A 22,408-nucleotide genomic window follows, 5' to 3' on the forward strand; every position below is an offset into this window, starting at 1 on the left:
AGTGGTGGAGTTGAATTTGGTTAGCATGGTCTTAATAGCAACATGATAGCAGGGGTTCTGGGTGGGCTCTTATATTAAAGTTGTTACTGGACATAAAGTCCACGCTTTTTTTTTGTGGACTGTTCTATAAGAACAATCTTATAGAATGAGACTTTTAAACTATTAAATTAAGGCTTTGAGGGGCGCCTGGGTGGCTCAGTCTGTTAAGCGTCTGCCTTTGGCTCAGGTCATGATCCCAGGGTCCTGGGATTGAGCCCCACATTGGGCTCCCTGCTCAGCAGGGAGCCTGCTTCTCCCCCGGGTTGTGTGCTCTCTCTCTCTCTTCTCTCTCTCTCAGTCTGTCAGATAAATAAATAAAAATCTTTTTTAAAAAAAAAGGCTTTGGTTTGGGCACATGAAAATGGAACTACTATAGCACTCTCAAGCTAATGAAAACATTTTTTAAAAGGTAAATTTTAGATCCAAATGATGCATTGATATCATCTGAAGGTCAAAAAGTGTAAGAGAAAACAGGGGGGAGAATCAGGTTATCAGATGGTAGTATAGCCATGTGGGATTCAAGGAAATGGCTTAAAGTTGTTAATCCCCCAATCATATTTCAAGTGGCAATTTAGTTTCAGCAAAACATCATTCATCACCTTAAGGAAATGCTAGTAATTTGAATTTTATTGTTTTATTGTTTTTGTGGTTTGATTTACACATTATTTATAGTTCAGTTTTGATTTCACAGCACCTATAAATCTAACTCATTAAAAATAAATGATTATAGGGGTGCCTGGGTGGCTCAGTTGGTTGGGCGACTGCCTTCGGCTCAGGTCATGATCCTGGAGTCCCGGGATCGAGTCCCACTTCGGGCTCCCTGCTCAGCAGGAAGTCTGCTTCTCCCTCTGACCCTTTCCCCTCTCATGCTCTCTCTCTATCTCATTCTCTCTCTCAAATAAATAAATAAAATCTTTAAAAAAAATAAATGATTATGTTCCATGGTATAAATATGCTGTAATTTACTTAACCATATCCATATTGTGGACATATGGATTTTTTCTAATCTTTAGACAATAAAATAGCGCCATAGTGAACTTCTTTGAACATATATCTTTGTGTCCTTGTCAAATATATTTGAAGCATAACTTCCGGAGGTTTAATTGCAGGATCTAAAGTTACATTCCTTTAAAATGTCAATAGATATTGTCAATTGCCCTATTAAAAAGTTGCATTAATTTACAGTCATCAAAATTGCATAAAAGTTCCTATTTAGTTCACCTTTACTAACATTTAGTATTGTGAAACATCAATTTTGTTAATCCATTAGGTTAAAAAAAATGGTATCTTACTGTTAATTTATATGATACCTTATTTATACTTGAGGATGAGCATAACTTTATATGTTTATTGGTCATTTTCATTTCCTTTTTCTGTGACATGACTATTTCCTTTGCTAGTCTTTTATTGGGCTATTCAAATTTCTTTTACTGCTGTGTAGAACCCTTGAGTATTATCAAGAATTGGCTCTTTGATTTTGTGTTAAAAATAAGTCTTTTTCTACTTTGCCAGTTGACTTTACGGATTTTTATATCACACATTTATAATTTAATCAGTTTTTCCCTTATGATTTGATTTTGTGTTAATATTTGAAAGGTTTCTGTTGTTAAAAGGGTATGCTTTTTAAAACTCATCTTTTTTTCTTCTAAGATTTTCATAGTTTTGTTTACATATATGGCTTCATTTACATCTTGATACATCTAGAATTTAAACATCTAGATATTAAACTCTTGCTAAATTTGGTCTATTTTACACTCTGTAGTCTGTTCCTTCACTGACTTTGTATTTCCGTACAGTACCATGCAATCTTAATTTCTCCTGTTTTTTGTTTGTTTGTTTGTTTTCAGGTGTGAAGAAGTGAGTTAATTATATTCCTCAGTATATGATATATTGTATGATTAGTGATTTCAAAGTCCCTCTCTTGTTTATTTATGCATTTATTTTATTGTTTGCTTAATATACACCCATACCTTATTCCCATTGACCTCATAACCATTCTAATGTATGTGATGTTTTTAGTTTGTCCTCAAAAAATGATTTTGTGTTTGTGCATATATTTTTATTTTACACAAATGATACTGTGTTATATGCCTCTTTGTTTACCTTTTTACTTGACTGAGTCTTTAAGATCATTTACAATGCCGGGCGCCTGGGTGGCTCAGTTGGTTAAGCCACTGCCTTCGGCTCAGGTCATGATCCTGGAGTCCCGGGATCGAGTCCCGCATCGGGCTCCCTGCTCGGCAGGGAGTCTGCTTCTCCCTCTGACCCTCTCCCCTCTCATGTGCTCTCTCTCTCTCTCTCATTCTTTCTCTCAAATAAATAAATAAAATCTTTTAAAAAAAAAAAGATCATTTACAATGCCACATGTTCATCTAATCTTTCTCCCTACTGTTGTGCAATATCCTTGGTGCATATCTCTTGCATTTTCATTTATTGCATCTTCCAGTGAAGGATATCCAAATTACAGAACACCTTGCCAACACAAATAACAGAACCACAAATATTACAGGAATATACCATATGACTGTACCATTCTCTATGTGAGAAATTTTGGGGCTCTATATTTAGCAATAATTGTTATATCATAGAATATGCACAGGCATAAGATGACCCAGTAATACCAGATTCCTGCCCAGAATGGCTGTATCTCTCTACATTTTCCCAAATGAATATGAGTGCCTCTCTCTTCTACTTTTTGCCAACGAGCTACAGTATCTGACTTTCTAATTTCTGCATGCCAAATAGATATCTCTTTGTTTTAATTTGTATAATACTAATGAATGCAGTATTTTTTTCCATTCTTGTAGCCCTTTGAAGTTAATTTTTGTGAATTCCATTGTATATCCTTTGCTTTTTTTCTACTGGGGGTTACTTCTTTTTCTTCTTGATTTTTAGAATTTATTATGAATTCCTGATATTAAGTTGTTTCTTATTTGTTTTACATAGCTCAAATATCTCATCCATTTTCTCATCTATCTTCTTAACTTTGTTCCTAATGTTCTTTGAAGACAAATCCCAGATTTTGAGGAACTCAAATTCATCAAGTTTTTCACTGTGGCCTGTCTTTTGGTGGTTCCTTGCTCTAGGTCAAAAGATGTTCTCTTATGTTTTCTCCTATAATGTCATTGTTCTATTTTAACTTTTAGTTATTTAGCCCATTTAGAGTCTACCTTCGTGTCACATTAGGTAGAAATCCAGTTTTATTTTCCTCTAGGTAGTAAGCTAGTATTTACCAATACTTTTTTATTGTTATGTTAATCACTATATATTACATAATTTGTTTTGGTGTAGTGTTCCATGTTTCATTGTTTGTTCATAACACCCAGTGCTCCATGCAGAATGTGCCCTCTTTAAAACCCATCACCAGGCTAACCCATCCCCCCACCCCCCTCCCCTCTAGAACCCTCAGTTTGTTTTTCAGAGTCCATCATCTCTCCTGGTTCGTCTCCCCCTCTGACTTACTCCTTCATTCTTCCTCTCCTGCTACCTTCTTCTTTTTCTTCTTTCTTAAAATATGTTGCGTTATTTGTTTCAGATCTGTGATTCAACAGTCTTACATTTACCAATACTTTTTACTGCACTCTTTGCCCTCTTCCATATGATTTTTGGAATTAACTTTGTTGTACATTAAATTTCACATATGTCTACCTAAGAGCTCTCAATTCCTTTTTTTATTTAAAATCAATTAGCCAACATATAGTACATCATTTTTTAAAAAAGATTTTATTTATTTCTTTGACAGAGAGAGAAACAGCAAGAGAGGGAACACAAGCAGGGGGAGAGAAATAGTGAGAAAGGGAACACAAGCAGGGGGAGTGGGAGTGGGAGAGGGAGAAGCAGGCGTCCCGCTGAGCAGGGAGCCCGATGTGGGACTCGATCCCAGGACCCTGGGATCATGACCTGAGCCGAAGGCAGACACTTAATGACTGAGCCACCCAGGCACCCCCAACATATAGTACATTATTAGTTTCTGATGCCAGTATTCAATAATTCATCAGTTGCATATAACATGCAGTGTATGAGCTCTCAATTCTGTTCCACATTTAGTCCTTTTTTTTTTTTTCCACCAGCGCCATAATTTTTGTGGCTTGGCAATATTGTCAGTAGAAAAGGAAGAGGTTCTATTTCTAACTATGGTTTTAATTTGCAATTCCTAAATGCCTGCTAATGATGTGCAGCATCCTTTCATGTTCTTGTCAGCCATCTGTATATCTTGGAGATAGACCTTTTCAAGTCCTTTGTCTATTTTTAAATTGTGTTGTTCATCTCTTTTGGTTTTGAGTTGCATGAGTTCTTTATATATTCTGCATACTAGACCCTCCTCAGATATTTGATTTGCACATATTTTCTCCTATTCTGTGAGATGTCATTTCACTTTCATGGTGAGAGTAAGTTAAGCAACAAAAACGGTTCCAGTTGTCTTTTTCCTGATTAAACATTCATTCAGTTGCTATAAACTTCTATTTCCCAGAATCCAGATAAAGTTTTCTCTGACAGTATTTATCATGTTTTTTTGTATTTTGTTATTGTTGTTGTTGGGAGGGCCACTTGGAGTTCCCTACTTTACTATTTTCCCTCTAATAAATAATTTTTGGTACAGTTTTGGCTATCTTAGTAATCATTACAAAGAAAATGTTGGGATTTTGTTAATCTTATCATATTTATATTTTGTTTTCTATTTCATTGATTTCTTCTTTTATCTTTATTATTTACTTGTTTGTGCTTTTGGATTTGCTCTGCTAATTCACACCCCTGTCCCCAGTAGTTTGAATTAAATGCTTAACTTCATTTTTTTCTCTTTCCTCTCTCCCTCTCTTTAAATGAAGTATACTTACATACAGAATGTGCACCAATCTTTAGTAGAACTCAAGAAAGTCTATGTATGCATATGTCTGTATAACTATTATATAGATCAGAATATAGAACGCTCACAGCCATCAAAAGTCTCCCAGTCAACTCCAAATCAACAGTCTTTCAAAGGTAACTGTTATTTGGAATTCTAAAAATATTAGTTTTGCCTCTTCTTCAGCTTCAAAGAAATGGAAACTTAGAGAATATAATTTTCATGTTTCCAGCTTCTTATACTAAATATCTTTCTGTCTACGTGGTTGCATGTAACAGTAGTTCATTCTTTTATTTATTTATTTTTTTAAGATTTATTTATTTATTTGACAGAGAGATAGCGAGAGCAGGAACACAAGCAGGGGGAGTGGGAGAAGGAGAATCAGGCTTCTCGCTGAGCAGGGAGCCCGATGAGGGGCTCGATCCCAGGACACTGGGATAATGACTTGAGCTGAAGGCAGCCGTTTAATGACTGAGCCACCCAGGTGCCCTAGTAGTTCATTCTTTTAAAAAAACTTAGTAATATCCCACTGCATGACTGTATCACAATTTATTCTTTCTACTATCTGTGGAAATTTATACTATTTCCACTTCTGCCTATTATGAGTAAGGCCATTATAGAAATGCTTGTACATACTTGTGGTGGATATAAACACCCATCTCCATAATGGGTGTATACCACAGAGGAGTGATACAACTGGATTGTAGGAGGGAAGGCATATATTTAAGGTTAACTTTCAAAGATGCTTCCAAATGGACATTTTGAATTGATTGTGCCAAATTATGCTCCACATCTTCAGTCATTTTAATCCATTTCTATGAAGCTTAGTGGTATTTCACTGTGGTTTTATTTTTTTTTAAGATTTTATTTATTTATGAGAGAGAGAGAACGAGCATGGGGAGGAGACAGGGAGAGGAACAAGCAGACTCCACCCTGAACATGAAGCCTGACATGGAGCTTGATCCCACAAACCTGAGATGATAACCTGAGCAGAAATCAGGAGTCAGACACCTACCAAGTGAGCCACCAAGGTGCCCCTGACTGTGGTTTTAATATATGTATTCTGGTGGCTAATTATGTTGTGTATCTTTTTATATGCTTATTCGCCATTTGTATTTCCTGTGTTGTAAGTACATGTTCTAGTCTTTGCCTATTTTAAAAACTGGATTTTTCTGACTTTTCTTATTTGTAGGAGTTCCTTATATATTCTGGGCGTTAAGTCTACAACTTAGCATCAAGTTACTAAAATAACTATGTGTATAAATAAAGAAAATATTGTTAAAATGTTAATAACTGAAGAATATCATTATCTGGGGTACATCATATTTACATTCTACAACTGATGAAGTTCTTAAAAATCCTACATAGAGTATGTAACGTAACTGGGCTGCAACCTAGAACCTAGAAACCGAATACTTAATTGCAACAATACACCACTTCCCAAAAAAGAAGGTAGGTGAGAAGAACTGGTAATGGGGCCTACAAATGGAGATGGGAGTGCTAACTGCATGTTATTTTCTGTTCTCCTTATAACCATTTGGGAACCTCTGAGAGGAAACACAGCTCAAGATCCACCCTAACAATTAAGAATTCTCCTGAGCACTTCACAAAACCACTCCAGAAACTGCTCCTACTATCCTTCTGTTGTCTTCATTTAAATGGAACAATTGTGGCATAGTATGTCCTGATGTCAAGAAGACTTTTGGATAGAACAGAAGGACAAGGGAGTGTTGGGGCTTCCCTTCTCTGCCTTGTCCTTGATGCTGACCTCGGAGATTTTACTGAGCTCTTTGACTCAGATGACTGATGACAAGATACCCTCATTCTTGCAGTCTCCACTCTGCCCACTCCTGCAACCAATACACCTGCAGCTGATTTCCCCTCAACACTGAGATGTTTTTACTGGCTTTGACATGTTAATTTGATTTTTTTTCCTTCACCAGATGAGAAAATATTTGTAAGACTATTAAAGGGATGGAAAGATGGAAAGAGATGGCACAAGGTGAACAAAGGTAATAATCTGGAGTATATTGGGAGTCAACTACAAGGTCAAATTCTCTGTAAAGAAGAACCATGGTCCTCACCTAGAGGAGACATAAGCAGAACTTCCATGGAATCAGTATTGATCTTTTGAATGGGGATTTTATGCCTCTCTTGAGCTGGGCTTGGAAGACAGTAAGTGAGGACGGAGGGTAGGGAATGGGTGATCTTGAGCACAAAAGATCTTAGAATCAGAACTGAAATTTAGTATTTTCTCTCGGTTCCTATGCATTCCCTCACTATCTTCTTCCTACAAGAAATGTCAGATTAGACAATGCATGGCTCCCTGACCCTATCATCTTGTTTAATTCATAATATATGTCATTTTTAGAGAAATGAACTTAAAAGTCATTGTTAAGTCTAAGGATAAGGCAGAATAATAGGAGAGAAAGTTTGACAGTACACATGATTTCCATTCAGAAGCTTCCTGACCCTGGGGGCAGATTCAAGTCACCTGGGGGAATATTTTCTCCCCCAAATTTGCATTAGAGAATAATATGCTTTTAAAAACAAATCAGGAGAGTTCATGGGTATACCCTTCTACTGTTGTACCAGGGTCAGTGAGAGCTCCTATCATCTGACAGATCACAAGTCACACTCATCTCTGACTCACTCTGACCTCTCTGTCTCCCAGTGTTTTGGCTCAAGTAAAATCACCTCAAAAACCGTGTGTTGTACACTTAGTCTGTACCAGCTTATTCTATTTGCTGTGAATAAAGAGGAGTCAGATGAGGTCCCTGTCATTGAACATCTTGTTGTCAGAGGGAAGCAAATATCAATGTAATGTTTTTAACTATGATGGCAGTAAGTACATGATGCTGAAGGTACACTAATGTATCTAGTTTCTAGATATTTGTGAATGTGTTTATTTCTGTATGTCTGCATGTGTTGGGAGAGAGTCAGGGTGGGGAATGGGAAACGTGTGGATTAGAATGGAAGGTGTTCCTGGATTACACTTTTACTAAATGAAATCTTTAAAAACCTGTAGTTATTAGCAAGATTAAGTTATAGAAATCAGCAATATCCTGTAGCTGCCCTTCCATTAAGTTAACCACTGATTATAGGCACACTTAAAACTTTGTGAGAAGTGTTTAGTTGTATGTTCTCTCTCTTTCTCTCTTTTCATCAAAACTGAGAATGTTTGCTTACCATTTAGTTTTCCGTGAGATTAGAGACATGCATTAATTTCTACTCTGTGAGGGGTGTGAGCTGTGGAGGAGAGAGAAGCCAAGTCTAAAGGACCTGGGGAGACTCTAAGAACTAACCAGATAATACCTTCCACTGGATGGATGGTAATTCTGAAGGTACCTAACAAAATAGCACATGGTCTCAAAATTTACTTTATGTCAGCTATTTATGCAGTAGACTACATTTTTCTTTAGAAGCAATTCTTTATTAGTTAGATTTAAGTAATTGTTAGGTCATACAGACTCACTTGGCCCAGTACATGCATTCATTAAACTATTATTTGCTGTGAATCTATGATGTTTCTGGGACCACGCAGACACTGAGGATGTACTGTGACTATAGTTTGGTCCCCTCTATCTGAGATTCTTTGGCCTCAGGAGCTGGGTCTTTTTTCTGTATCTCTAGTACCAACCATGTGCTTGGCCAATGACATTTGATCTACAAATAAGGTGACTGAATATTCAAAGTGTGATGAATGTTCAAGGAAAGTGATGCTAACTCTAGTAGTGGGTACACCTCTGAGTAAAGGGATTATGCCCAGCAAAAATCAGTGGGATATAAAAATAGAGTGTGTCCTAGCTATGTGGCAGGGAAAATGGCTGGAAACATGGCCTGTGGTCTGATAAGGGAACTATAAACAATCATCCAGCAGAGATGTGATTGTTCACATTAATGTTTTATTTATTCATGTATTCTTTCAATGATGAATTGGAACCTTTCATCACTTTGACTCACAGACCTATCCAGATACCTAAGACTCCATTACCAGATTACATAGAATGTGATCATGTCTTTTTGAGAAAACTGGGCATTTCTTTAGCTTAGGACTTCTTCACTTGAATTTCAGAGTGTTCCTCAATTAAGATGTGAATGCTACTTATTTATTTCTACTTTTTTAACTGGAATTCAAAATTTCTTTCTTATTTGAATGTTGGTAACTAAGCCAAAGTATCATTAGCAGTTATCTATGACTTTATCACCAACAGAAATCACAGGTATTTTTATATCACATTGCAGTTATATCTCCTTTAAGCTCATTATTTAGAAATTAAGGTGGTTATTAGACCTGCCACAACATTTTGAAATTTAATGTGTTAATGGAGAAGCACATGTATTATTATATTACATATTTGCTTTCTAAAACTTTTATAAAAAACTGTACTTTGATATGAATGGTTTCCTTGGTAATCCTATACATTCTATGTGATGTATTTAAAACATTATTTTGAGGCCCCTTTATCAAACAGATAAAGGGTTGAAAGCCTAAACTTTCATAGTGCCTTAAACTTTAGACTTTAAATTTCCCTCCCTTCTTTTTGAACAGTTCCATGAAATTTTATTATTGCTCCCAAAGTCTTGCAAATCTCTCTAGGAATAATGACACTCCCCCACCCAACCCTCCCAGTTTTATTGAGAAGTAATCGACATATATCACTGTATAAGTTTAAGGAATATAGCATGATGACCTGATTTCCATATATTGTGACATGATTACCACAGTAGGTTCAGCTAACACCCAACTTTTCCTATAGATATAATTAATAAAGAAAAAAGGAAAAATAAAAATTTCTCCTTGTGATGACAGTTCTTAGAATGAACTCCCTTAACAACTTTTGTGTACACTATAAAGCAGTATTAACTATAGTTATCATGTTGTCCATTCCATCCCTAGGATTTATTTATCTTATAACTGGAAATTTGTACCTTTTGGTTACCTTCCTGCATATTGTCCTCCTCCCATCCTCCACCACTGGTAACAAGTCTGATCTCTTTTTCTATCATTTGGTTTGTTTTTGTTTTTAGATTCTACATAAAAGTGAGATCATACAGTATTTGTCTTTGTCTGACTTAATGTCACTTAGCCTAATTCCTTCAAGTTCCATCCATGTTGCTGCAAGTGGTATGATTTCCTAGTTTTTCATGGATGAATAATATTCCTTTATATATATACCACAATATCTTTATTCATTTATCCATCAAGGGACACTTAGGTTGTTTCCATGTTTTGGCTATTGTAAATAATGCTGCTATGAACACGGGGATGCAGATATCTTTTCAAGTCAGTGTTTTCATTTCCTTTGGATATATTACCAGAGATGGAATTTCTGGCTCATTTATTTTTCCTAGGATCCTTCATACTCTTTTCCATAGTGATTATACCAATTTGCAATCCTACCGACAGTGCATAAGGGTTCCCTTCTCCACATCCATGCCAGCATTTGTTATCTTTTCTCTTTTTATGATGGACATTCTTTTTTTAAAAAAAATTATTTATTTGTCAGAGAGAGAGAGAGAGAGAAAGCATGCACGCACAAGCAGGGAGAGGGGCCGGCAGAGGGAGGAGCAGTCTCCCCACCAAGCTAGGAGCCTGACGTGGGACTCAATCCCAGTACCCTGGGATCATAACCTAAGCCTAAGGCAGACGCTTAACCAACTGAGCCACCCAGGCGTCCCTATGATGGCCATTCTTTTTTTTTTTTTAAGACACATTTATTCAGCATCATGATCAGACTATTACATTTAGCAATCAACAGCATGGATGCAAAAAAAAAACAAAACACTACATTAAAACCCTTTGTTGGAATGCTTTACACTTTCCACAGAACAAAAACTAAAATAACCTGTTACACCATTAGTCACAAATACAGTCCTTGAGTTTTTTGCCCATACACATGAGTATTGTCTAAAACCTCTTCTTGGTAGCAGCTAGACCCTGCTACCACTATGTTTGGCCGAGTTCACAAATCTCTTGTAACCTGTAGGTTCCCTGTCACTTCTCTGGCTCTCCTCTCCTGCTAAGCTTTGTTTCCTGGCAGTAATTAAAACCTTCTGCCACTGCCGTAGCTAGTGCTGCTGCAGGAACCACCATAGCCACCTTGGTTTCGTGGTTTGGCAAAGTATTGGCCTCCACCACCATAGGGGCCAGAGCTTCTGCCTCCAAAATTTCCTCCTTTCATGGGTTCAGAATTTGAGGATTGATCATTATAACTGCCAAAATCATTATAGCTTCCGCCACCACCAAAGTTGCTTCCATCATTACCAAATCCGTTATAGCCATCCCCACTGCCACCATATCCACCACCACCTCGACTGCCACCAAAACCACCTTGACCACTGAAGTTCCCTCCACGACCAAAGTTGTCATTCCCACCAAAACCACCTCCACAACCACCACCAAAGTTTCCAGAACCACTTCGACCTCTTTGGCTGGATGAAGCACTAGCCATCTCTTGCTTAGATAGGGCTTTCCTTACTTCACAGTTGTGGCCATTCACAGTATGGTATTTTTGAATGACAATCTTGTCTACAGAGTCATCAAATGTTACAAAAGCAAAACCTCTCTTTTTGCCACTGCCTTGGTCAGTCATGATCTCGATCACTTCAGTTTTCCCATACTGTTCAAAATAATCTCTTACATGATGTTCTTGAGTGTCTTCTTTAATGCCACCAACAAAAATCTTTTTCACAGTTAAGTGGGCACCAGGTCTTTGAGAATCTTCTCTTGAGACAGCCCTCTTTGGTTCCACAACTCTTCCATCCACCTTGTGTGGCCTTGCATTCATGGCTGCATCCACCTCCTCCACAGTGGCATATGTGACAAACCCAAAGCCTCTGGAGCGCTTGGTGTTTGGACCTCTCATTACCACACAGTCCGTAAGTGTTCCCCATCGCTCAAAATGGCTCCTCAGACTCTCATCGGTTGTTTCAAATCTCAAACCTCTGATGAAGAGCTTCCTCAGCTGTTCAGGCTCTTTGGGAGACTCTGACTTAGACACGATGGTAATGGGCGGGGAGACTTTAACGTTGCTTACTCAGCGGCATCCACAGGCTGAAAGCTATAATGGCCATTCTAACAGGCATGCAGTGATACGTGTCCTTGTGGTTTCCCTAATGACTAATGAGTTGTATAAGTTCTTCATATATTCTGTATACTAACTCTTTGTCAGATATATGGTTTGCAAATATTTGTTCCCATTCCATAGGTTGGTTTTCACTTTGTTGGTAGTTTCTTTTGCTGTGCAGCAGCTTATTAGTTTGATGTAGTCCCACTTGTTTATTCTTTAGTTTGTTGTTTATGCTGTAGGTGTCATATCCAAAAATTCATTATCAAGACTCATCACAAGGAGCCTTATTCCTATGTTTTCTTCTAGGGGTTTCCTTGTCTCAGGACTTACATTTAAGTCTAATTCATTTGAAGTTAATTTTTGTGAGTCTAGTTTCATTCTAACACATGTGAATATCCAATTATCCCAAAACCATTGATTGAAGAGACTGTCTTTCCTTCCTTGAGCATTCTTTGTTCCCTTGTCCAATATTAGTTGTCCCTATATGTTTGGGTTTATTTCTAGGTTCTCAATTCTGTTTCATTGGTTTATTTGTCTGTATTTATGCCAGTACCATACTGTTTTGATGACTATAGCTTTATAATATAGCTTGAAATCAGGAAGTGTGATGCTGCCTGCTTTGTTCTTTCTCAGCATTTCTTTGGCTATTTGGGGTCTTTCATGGCTCCATATAAATTTTAGGAGTGTTTTATCTACTTCTGTAAAAATGCCATTGCATTCTCGATAAGGATTGCTTTGAATCTATAGATAGCTTTTGGTAGTATTGACATTAACACTTAATTCTTCCAATCATGAACATGAGATAGCTTTCCATTTATTTGTGTCTTTGATCTCTTTCATCAATATCTTATAGTTTTCATAGTAGAGAACTTTCACTTTTTTAGTTAAATTTATTCCTAAATATTTTGGTTTTGATGCTATTGTAACTGGGATTGATTTATTTGTTTTTTAGAAAATTTGTTGATAACATATAGAAATGCTACTGATTTTGTCTATTAAGTTTGTATCCTGCAACTTTACGGAATTCATTGATTGGATATAGCATGGGTTTTTGGGGTTTTTTTTTTTGAGTCTTTAGGATTTTCTATATATAAAATATCATCTGCAAATAAAGACACTTTTGCTTCTTCTTTTCCAATTGCGATAACTTTTATTTTTCTTGCCTGATTACCATAGCTAGGACTTCTAGTACTATGTTGAACACAAATGGTGAGAGTGGGCACCTTTGTGTTGTTCCTGATCTTAGAGGAAAAGCTTTCAGCTGTTCACCATTAAGTATGATGTTAACTGTGGGCTTGTCACACATGGCCTCTTATACTGAGGTATGGTCCTTCTATGCATAATATGTTGAGTTTTTTTTATCACAAATGGATGTTAAATTTTGTCACATCCTTTTTTTCTATGTTTATTGAGATGATCATATGATTCTTTTTTCATTCTTAATGTCATGGGAGGTATGCCACTGGCTGAGAACAGTTGGGTAGGACTGTTGTGTTTGTTCCCTACCTAAGTGAAACTGTAGGATGGGTTCTGTCATTGCCTGGATTCTTCGGCCAGGCTTACTAGATGATCAGGACTGGGTTCTATATTCAATAATAGTATATGAAATAACTTCCCTGCACTGGCAGGGCAGCAGGACAGAACTCAAAGCCTGGACAAATTGTTTAAGGACCCCAATCAGTCCTCCAGAGTGTGCACTGAATTCCCTGGTAAAGTGAAGTCCCCAGTTTTGCTCTGCAGATGAGGGAAGCCACAGCTGTGCTCTCTCCTCTAGTGCCACTCTGTAGGGCTGGTGGACAGGCTTTGCAGCTTCCAGTGTGCTCTGGTTAGGTTCTTTGGCTGGACAGCTGAAGGCTGTATTCAGTGATGAATGTGGCTACAAATTAGATTTCTTGCCTGAGCACAGTGGGAGAGCAGCTCCAAAGCTGGCTAAGCTCTTTGTAGTCTTTTTTTGTTTTTTTTTATGTTCAGTTAGCCAACATATAGTACATCATTAGTTTTTTATGTAGTGTTCAACGATTCATTAGCTGCATATAACACCCAGTGCTCATCACAACACCTGCCTCAAAAAGTTAAAAATAGAGCTACCCTATGACCCAGAGATTGCAATACTAAGCACTTATCTTTGTTGTTTTTACACACCTCAAATTTTCTGATGGAACAGAGCCACTGGCTTTGCTCTGCAAACTCTCAGTTTTGTGCACCCACTTCCTTGCATGAATGGCCCTGGGCTGCACTGCTTCTAGGAGTTGTCACCAGCCCTTCTAGTCTGAAGGGGTCAGAAGACACTCTTTACAGTGGATGTCATTATGTCTTAGCTTCCTTGCCTGAGAGGGAGGGGGCTGAGCCACTCCAGGCTACTCTCAATTTCTCAGGAAGTCTCTCCAGTCGGGAGGGGCTGGGATTTACCTTCAGCGTAGGCTATGAATTAATGTCTCTGCTGGTGTGGAGCACAGGAATATTCCACTGGTACTGGCTTTTCTCTGGGTGCTATCAGCTCTGCCCACCATCTCTCAGCTTGAGCACTGCTAGGCTATACTGTTTCCAGGAGTTGTCCTCAGCCCATCTGGTCAGATGTGGCCAGAAGACATTCTTCATTGCAGGTAGGGTTGTGATTTAGTTCCCTTCCTGGGCATGGGCAAACCAGGCTCAAGGGTCAGCAAAACTCCTTTATGAATCTGAATCAGGCAGACCTGCACCCCACCTTGTTCTCTGATCAAGTGCCCCCGTGACTTGGTCCTACAGATGAGTAAAACTGCTGATTGGGATTAGTCCTTGGGCACTGTAGGTATGAATTCAGTCTGCCAAGATCTGTGTGCTGATTGTTGCAAGCCCCTCCCCCTTCTCTATCACAATCAGATTCCTGGTGGTTGAGTCCCATTGATTCCCCTGTAGTCCCTGTGGTGTGAGATCAGAGCAAGAGCTCCTGTAAAGCAACCCACAATGTTGGGGCAGTGCAGATTGTCTCTCCTGGGATTTCTTTTCCTACTAGAGGAATAGGAGTCTCAGGGGAGACCTCTCCATATGGTATTGCACTGGTCTGGGGAAGGACAATGCAGTCAATGTGTAGCTGCTTCTCTTACTTTTTCAATGCCATATCTTGGTCTCTGTGGTGTATGGGCTGCTTCTCAGTGGTGTCTTATTCTTGAATAGTTGTTGGTTGTTCTTCTTGTGAGAGAGAACAAAGTCAGGAACAACCTATGTTGCCTTCTTAGTGACATCAGAATGTGGTAGGCTTTTTGAAGAACTCTACTAAACCATATGATCAAATTATTTTTATTTACCTTACTTAATTAATGATAATTGATCAAATAAGTCCCTATACCATGTCTATAAAAGTGCACAAAAATGAAAAAGATACAGTTTTCATAGGAGTTTTTCATCTCTGGGAGATATAGACTGATAATGCAAGGCAGTGAGAGATGATGGGCTAGAGATGGTGGATTAGTGCTGTTTAGTCTGAACAGAGAAAACTAGTCAACCTGGTGGCTTCAGATGGAAATATTGTGGTGGTGTGTCTCCTATTTTGGAAGTTTATTGAAGGTTAAGATTGATATTTGGGAGTTCCAGCTGAAGCTGGGGATGGGGTTGTCAAAAAGATGATGGCATACTACCCAATTACTCCTTGGTTTCCCAGCTCTTTCAAAAACGGTTTATTTCCTCCAAACAAAATGTCAATTCTTCAAAGTACTTTGGTTTTTTTTATTTCTTATATCTTAGTGACTGTGTTTTGAAGGAAGAAACAACAGTCATATCCCCAAAGAATTAAAAAAACAACAACTATACCATCATAAGACAGGGGAGGTGTGGCAATAGCAGCATAAGACTCAAGGGTTTTGGTTGATAATAAAATGAAATTAAATGCCAATACTTTATAGATTAATTGAATCTTTTTTATTATTAGATGTTTCATATTCCAAATAAAGAAGATGATTCTTTTGATCTACTCTACATTTGCAGATGACACTAAAAATGAATGCACCCATCCTTAAAGTATTAAGTTTTCCAACACTGAAAATGTTCCAACTAAAGCATCATGATCCTCTTCTACATAAAGGGGATTCTTGGAATGGTTGGTAGTGATTGAGGGCAATTCCAAAGCCCTCCAAATCTGATTTATATAATCTTACAGGTGATATGGACCGATGTTTAGCATGAGGTGACTTCTTATTGAAAAAAAGAGACAAACTATGAGACAAACAAATCAGACACAGGTGATGGAATTCCTCCTTCTGGGACTCTCTGATGACCCCCACACCAAGAAACTGCTATTCGTTTTATTCCTGGGCATCTACCTGGTCACTGTGCTTGCAAATCTGCTTCTCATGTGCCTTGTTCAGGGTGACTCCCAGCTTCACACACCCATGTATTTTTTCCTCTGCAACTTATCTCTGGCTGACCTCTGTTTTTCTACCAACATTGTTCCTCAGGCCCTAGTCCACCTGCTATCCAAGAAGAAGTTCATTTCATTCACACGTTGTGCAGCTCAGCTTATACTCTTCCTCATTTTTGGATGTACACAGTGTGCCTTTCTGGCTGTGATGTCCTATGATCGGTATGTGGCCATCTGCAACCCCTTGCATTACCCTAGCATCATGACTTGGAGGGTGTGTGCCCAGCTGGCTGCAGGATCATGGACCAGCGGCATTCTGGTGTCTGTGGTGGATACCACTTTTACACTAAGGCTACCCTACCGAGGCAGCAATAGTATTGCTCATTTCTTTTGTGAAGCCCCTGCACTGTTGATCCTGGCATCCACAGACACCCGCACTTCAGAGATGACCATTTTCCTCATGGGTGTCATGATTCTCCTCATACCTGTTTCCCTAATTCTGGTGTCCTATAGCCACATCATAGTAACTGTGATCAGGATGAAGTCAGCTGTGGGGAGGCTCAAGGCATTCTCTACCTGTGGCACCCACCTCCTGGTGGTCATCCTTTTTTATGGATCAGCAATTGTCACCTACATGACACCAAAGTCTTCCAAAGAACAGGAAAAACTGGTGTCTGTGTTTTATGCAATGGTGACACCCATGCTTAATCCCCTCATCTACAGCCTGAGGAACAAGGATGTGAAGGGAGCTCTGAAGAAAGTAGCCACAAGGAATTTCCCATGCAGGCTTGAAATCTGCCACTGACTGTGAGAACCTCTTGGCTCCCTGCCTGTAAGACTTATGGAGTAGTTGCCTTAGCAAGATTGGAATATTGTAAGATTCTTATCCTTGGGCCTTGTTGTGGACCTACCCTCCATCCTTCATCAAGCACTTTCTTTGTAAAAGAAAGACAGTAATTCACAGACCAATAGAAGGAAGGTCTGGTTCTTTCTTGTTTTTTTTGGCATCTGAGAGTTAGGAAATCCTGCAAAATACATTCACACTTTATGAACACTGGAACCTCTAAAATCCATCTTTTTTTCCCCCCATGTTTTATATTACTATTAATCTATCCCAGATCCTACTCCAATTCTTTTTTCTTTGGCATTTCTGAATCTCTTTGCATCATCACATAATCTATATATTAACAAGCATTATTTATTCACTTACTATGAGCTAGGTGCTAGATGTATGTGTGCCGGCACATGTGTCTGTATGTGTGTTTGAAGTGGGTGTGAAGAGCATGGGTACAATGAAGAGAATATATGAGTTCTGCTGTCCTTCTCACACTCTTATTAGGGACATGGATATTTTATATCTCAGATAAAGGTAAAGACAGGATTTTGGAAACTAACAAGAAATAGTGACATTGGAAGGCTAGCAAGAATGAGGAAGAAGCTGGTACCAACCCTGGGCCTGAAGGACAACCTGGACTTAGAGAGGGTAGCTGTATATAGAAAGCCATGAGACAGGAGTTGTGGACTTAGGTGTATGGAGGTGGGAAAGCCACGGGAATAAATATTTCAAGCTCATTCTCTACTTACCTTCTGATATCTTGTTACTGTATTCCAAATAAAATCTAGAATAACCTCCCCATCTGAAAATTCTGTCTACAAAGTCCTTTTCCTGGTTAAGTAACATGTTTATAGGTTCTGGGGTTTAGTACATGGACATCTTGGGGGACCATTATTCTGCCTACCATAAAAGAACAAGTAAAATACATGTGAAGGAATGATTAAAGTTTGTCTAAAATTGGAGATTATAAATGTGTAATGGTGCCAATCTACTTAGTTGTGTGATTGCTATCATCAAACAGAACCCCAGGATCTACCTTTTCATTTGCAAAGTCTTATAGTGATAATTCAAAATGTGCTTTCTAGAGTCCCTGCTACATGAAAGGTGAAGGTTACACTGTGTGGGAGATTGAACTGGTCCTGGTACCTCCATGGCACACAGAATTAGAGCTATTTATAGTTTGTGGAGAGGACATGCCTATGCAGTAAATGCTTTTTTATTCTGTTAATTATCAATAAATTCTTATGAATAATTTACACACATCTATGGTGTCCACACCCCAAGTTTGCTATTTTTCAAGTATCCACAGTTGGCCTTCATTCACTGGACAAAATCATAAAGATGGGCGCTACACTGGTTGAGTGCTAGGCAAGTTTAAGAAGGACAGTTGATTTCATCTAACCCCAATATGATTACATAAAAATCTAGTTAACAAAGAATCTTTGGGTTATTCACAGCAGTTTCCTAGAATTTTGTCCACTTAAATTGGGATGCCTAAGACCCTTTCCATCAAACAATTCTCATATCCAACGTGAATAATTTGAGATTGAGGCAGTGTCTGTGTGGAGTAGTCTTTCTCCAGATGAGGCACAGACCAATTATGGTAGCAGAGGAAGAAGTTTTCATTTGCTAGCCTAGTAGCACATGGGTACTTAATAGGCCAGTGGAAGTTTTTAAGTATTGTTTTATTATTTTCTTTCTCACTAGAACAAAATTCCACAAGGTAAGAAGTTTGTCTATTTTATTCGGCACTGTGTCTCCCGGGCCTAAACAGGGTTTGACACATGCTGAATGCTGAATAAAAATGTATTGAAATTGTGAGTTCAAAAAAATGAGTGAAAGAATGACACAAAACTCTACTATTTCTTATCACCATTGTCATAAGTTTATCTTGTAAGCAAAAAGATCCTTGAAAGTTGCAGGGAGAATTTTTGGACAAACAGAAAATGTAAAGCAGGAGATTATAAAAAAATGGATGAAGAAGTTTAAGAAAAGTTAAAACAAGTAAAGAATGGCAAATTGTAGTATTGTCACTACAATTGTCAACCTTCACATTAGCTCCCAATCTGTGTAAACTAGCAGCATTCTCAGATATGTTGGTCCCACAGTCCTACAGAATCCTGGGCCTACAGAAGTTCTCCTTCATCACTCATGTTCTTTCATTCAGAAACAGATACTTGTGAAGTCCCAAATCCTAGGATGTATATCATGGCTCTTAGAATGAGTAGGGACCAAAACCCATTTGAGCAGTTCTTTTTTCTTCCCCTTGTCCTTGCATTCTACCCCTTTGGTTTGCATCTCAGTCAGTCATAGTCTCTGAGGGCCCAGGGTCCTGTGGATGACTCGCCTCAGTGCAGCCTTCACTTCACTATTCCTTAAGCTATAGGTGATAGGGTTCAACATGGGAGTCGCCACTGTGTAGGAGAGAGATAGCAGTTTCTTGCTCTCAAGAGAGGTGCTGGATCGGGGTCGGAAGTATGTGAGGATGGCAGTGCTATAGAAGAGGGAGACAACCAGGAGGTGGGAGGAGGAGGTGGAGAAGGCCTTGTGTTTCCCCTCAGCTGAAGGCATCCTGAATATAGTGGAGAGGATCCAGACATAAGACCCCAGGATCAGCAAGAAAGGGAAGAGAATGAATAAGACAGTGGCTGTCAGAGCCTTCAGTTCAAACAGTGAGGTATCAGCACACACCAGGGCAATGACAGGGGGGCTGTCACAGAAAAAGTGGTTCACTCTGTTGGGGCCACAAAAAGGGAAGCTGAAAATCCATGTGGTTTGCACGACAGCCACTGGAAACGCTGAGAACCAGCAGGCAGCTGCTAGCTGGGCACAGGCCCTGTGGCTCATAATGACTGGGTACTGCAAAGGATCACAGATGGCCACATAGCGGTCATATGCTATTGTGGCCAGGAGGCAGCACTCAGCAGCCCCAAATAAGAAGAAGAAATACATCTGAGTGGCATAGCCAAAGAAGGAGATGGTTGTGTCTTGGATTATCAGAGTCCCCAGCATCTTGGGCACAATGACCAAGTTGAAGCCTATCTCCAAGAAGGACAAGTTCCTGAGGAAGAAGTACATAGGATTTTGTAGAGAAGAGTCAGCTGTAGTGACCAGGATGATGAGAACATTGCCCATTAGGGTAACCAGGTAAATAGTCAAAAAAAGGAGAAACAGTAGAGCTTGTAGCTCAGAGGACAAGGTTGAAAAGCTCACAAGAATGAACTCACTGACAATTGTCCAGTTTTCCCACGTCATTCTTCTGCCTAGGATTTCATTGGGAATTCATGCTTCAGAAGTTAGAAGTCTCCATATGTTATTTAGACCTCTATTATACCCTTAAAAAGAAAATCTCCTGTGGCCTCATTCTCCACCTCTCTTGTTATAGTGGTTCAAATCAAAAGCTGTACCTTCTGGAGGAGATAATGCTAAGTGAAATAAGTCAAGCAGAGAAAGTCAATTATCATACGGTTTCACTTATTTGTGGAACATAAGGAATAGCATGGAGGACATGAGGGGAAGGAAGGGAAAAATGAAGGGGGGGGCATTGGAGAGAGAGTTGAACCATGAGAGACTATGGACTCTGAGAAACAAACTGAGGGTTTTAGAGGGGAGGGGGTTGGGGGGATGGGTTAGCCCAGTGATGGGTATTAAGGAGGGCACATACTACATGGAGCACTGGGTGTTATACAAAAACAATGAATCGTGGATCACTACATCAAAAACTAATTATGTATTGTATGGTGACTAACATAATAAAATAAAATTTTTTTTAAAAAGCTGTACCTTCCACAATGTAAAAAAATAAGTCTGTTCTTTAGATTCACGATATTTTGGAAGAATCCTAACCTGTATTCAGACTGAACTGAGGCACACCATATATATCTATACATTCCTTGATTTTTCTTTGCTCTATAGAGAAATTCAAAATCACAGCTTCCCTTTGGGGCTTCTACCCTATCTTTCTTCAACATCAGTGGTACTCAAAAAGAAGCCAAGCCAAGAATTTCTGAAGAGAGGGGTCTTAATGCACAATGAAAGGTGGTGAGGTCATCCAGGGTATATTTTCTGCAAAATGAGAGTAGGAAAGACAAAGTCAAGGAAAGTGAACCAGCAGTTACCAATGATCCACAAGGAGGAGACCTGAATGTGTCTTAATCTCAATCAGCCCACACTCATAATGATTTCAGTATACTGGAGGAATCTTCAATATATTAGAGTATTTCTTCATTTCCACACTCAGAATATGGCAGTTTATACAAGGAGACATGGAATATAGAGACTGTGCTTTATTTTGATTCCTGGGTTAAATATACTTGATGTGGCTGTATGTGATCAGAAAAGGGAACACAGGCTCAAGATAGTGTCAGACCATAGAAAGAATCCAGATGTACTATATATAAACTGCTTAATCAGCTTTTGTTGTTTGCCTTGTGTCTTGACTTTCAAGAAATATGAGCTCAAGTGTTACATCTTAATAAAGACCAACTCAAAAAACAGACTAATAATATTAAATCCTGTGAGAAAGAAGCAGAAGTTTTAATCAATACATCAGTAACTAAACTTGAAAATTGGGACCCTGAAATTCTGATGATTATAAACTTACATGAAGGAATGTATCTAAAGCACTTGCATGGTGACTGGTACATAACACATGCTAACCATAAATGCTAACCATTATAGTTATTATGATATAATGCTAGATCTAGCTTTCAAAATCTACTTCTTGTCTAACCTATTTCCCAAACTCACTATAGTCCCTACTTTTCATTCGCTAGAAGAAAAGCATAATTTATTAATATTGATTATCTTCTGTGTTCCAGACACTGTTCTAGATACTGAAGATAATATATCTGTAAATAAAATGAACAAAAATCTCTGCCCTAGAGGACCCCTTCCAAGATCAATGAGAACAGACCAATGCCATGACATATAATAGTACAACTTACAAATCTTAGATCCAAGGATATAATCCTGAAAGCAGCTAGGGGGAAGAGATTTCTTACATACAGAGAGAGGAACATCAGATAATGTCAGACCTGTCCACAGAGACCTGGCAAGCCAGAAAGGGCTGGCAAGACAAATTCAGGGTACTAAATGAGAAGAACATGCAGCCAAGGATACTTTATCCAGCAAGACTGTCATTCAGAATGTACGGAGAGAAAAGGAGCTTCCAAGACCAGCAGAAACCGAAGGAATATGTGACCACCGAGCCGGCCCTGCAAGAAATATTAAGGGGGGGGGTTCTATAAAAGAAGAAAGACCTCAAGAGTAATATAGAACAGAAA

General features: G+C 38.7%; 2 protein-coding genes across 2 annotated transcripts; one reads left to right on the plus strand and one right to left on the minus strand.

Annotated features, from left to right (window-relative positions):
- Positions 1–16,145: 16,145 nt before the first annotated feature.
- OR2D2 (olfactory receptor family 2 subfamily D member 2) lies at positions 16,146–17,093 on the plus strand. Its single transcript, XM_025848516.1, has one exon. The coding sequence runs from the start codon at positions 16,146–16,148 to the stop codon at positions 17,091–17,093; it is 948 nt and encodes a 315-aa protein (XP_025704301.1).
- Positions 17,094–19,430: 2,337 nt separating this feature from the next.
- On the minus strand, positions 19,431–20,378 carry OR10A4 (olfactory receptor family 10 subfamily A member 4). The gene has a single exon (XM_025848639.2). The coding sequence runs from the start codon at positions 20,376–20,378 to the stop codon at positions 19,431–19,433; it is 948 nt and encodes a 315-aa protein (XP_025704424.2).
- Positions 20,379–22,408: the final 2,030 nt, after the last annotated feature.

Source organism: Callorhinus ursinus, unplaced genomic scaffold, assembly GCF_003265705.2.
Source record: "Callorhinus ursinus isolate GAN/ISIS: 27379988/994484 unplaced genomic scaffold, GSC_fseal_2.0 scaffold49, whole genome shotgun sequence".
Classification (NCBI taxonomy): Eukaryota; Metazoa; Chordata; class Mammalia; order Carnivora; family Otariidae; genus Callorhinus; species Callorhinus ursinus.

Bases quoted from the DNA above. Each gene is read 5' to 3' on its own strand.
- OR2D2 (XM_025848516.1), top strand. From the start codon at position 16,146: ATGAGACAAACAAATCAGACACAGGTGATGGAATTCCTCCTTCTGGGA.
- OR10A4 (XM_025848639.2), bottom strand. From the start codon at position 20,378: ATGACGTGGGAAAACTGGACAATTGTCAGTGAGTTCATTCTTGTGAGC.